Source organism: Dipodomys ordii, unplaced genomic scaffold, assembly GCF_000151885.1.
Source record: "Dipodomys ordii isolate 6190 unplaced genomic scaffold, Dord_2.0 Scaffold1, whole genome shotgun sequence".
In the NCBI taxonomy this organism is placed as follows: Eukaryota; Metazoa; Chordata; class Mammalia; order Rodentia; family Heteromyidae; genus Dipodomys; species Dipodomys ordii.
This window is the reverse complement of record NW_012267217.1, coordinates 27,072,196-27,072,649: the sequence shown is the minus strand read 5'-3', so window position 1 is coordinate 27,072,649 and position 454 is coordinate 27,072,196. Positions and strand designations below refer to the sequence as shown.

At 39.4% G+C, this 454-nt stretch overlaps 1 protein-coding gene across 1 annotated transcript in view; it reads left to right on the top strand.

Moving 5' to 3' along the window:
• Tpte2 (transmembrane phosphoinositide 3-phosphatase and tensin homolog 2) overlaps positions 1-454 on the top strand; it is a 137,004-nt gene that overhangs the window by 34,073 nt on the left and 102,477 nt on the right. Inside the window, exon 8 of the mRNA XM_013011816.1 lies at positions 116-172. Coding sequence (XP_012867270.1) covers positions 116-172 — 57 coding nt within the window. The remainder of the gene's footprint in view (positions 1-115; positions 173-454) is intronic.

Below are 454 nucleotides of genomic sequence, written 5' to 3'. Positions count from 1 at the left end.
GCCCAGCGCCATGGTTTCATTAGTCAGCACCGTATGCAGAAAAAAAAAAAACCAAAGTACCGTTTCTTATACACAGTCCAACATAATCTTATGTTTGTTTTTCATTTGTTCACAGTGACACAAATGCCATACCGGATGTTTTCATCCATTCTAGTAGCAATGTGACTACTGGGTGAGTTGTTTTCTTTTGTCTTCTGCATGGTAAACCATTTTGAGGGGTATGATGACAATCAACAGAACACATGATGACCTATCAAAAACTGTCTGTAATAATATTCAGTTTTGAAACTAAATAAAAAATGCTAGAGCAGGTCAAAAGAGACTTGGTCATGGTCTGCTGTGAATTCAAAGACTAGCAGGCACAATCCTTAGTCAGAGTATCAACATGCATGTATGCGACTCATAAAGAGCCCAGGGATGTAAGAATTCCTCTCAGAAACACGGAGGCAGTCCC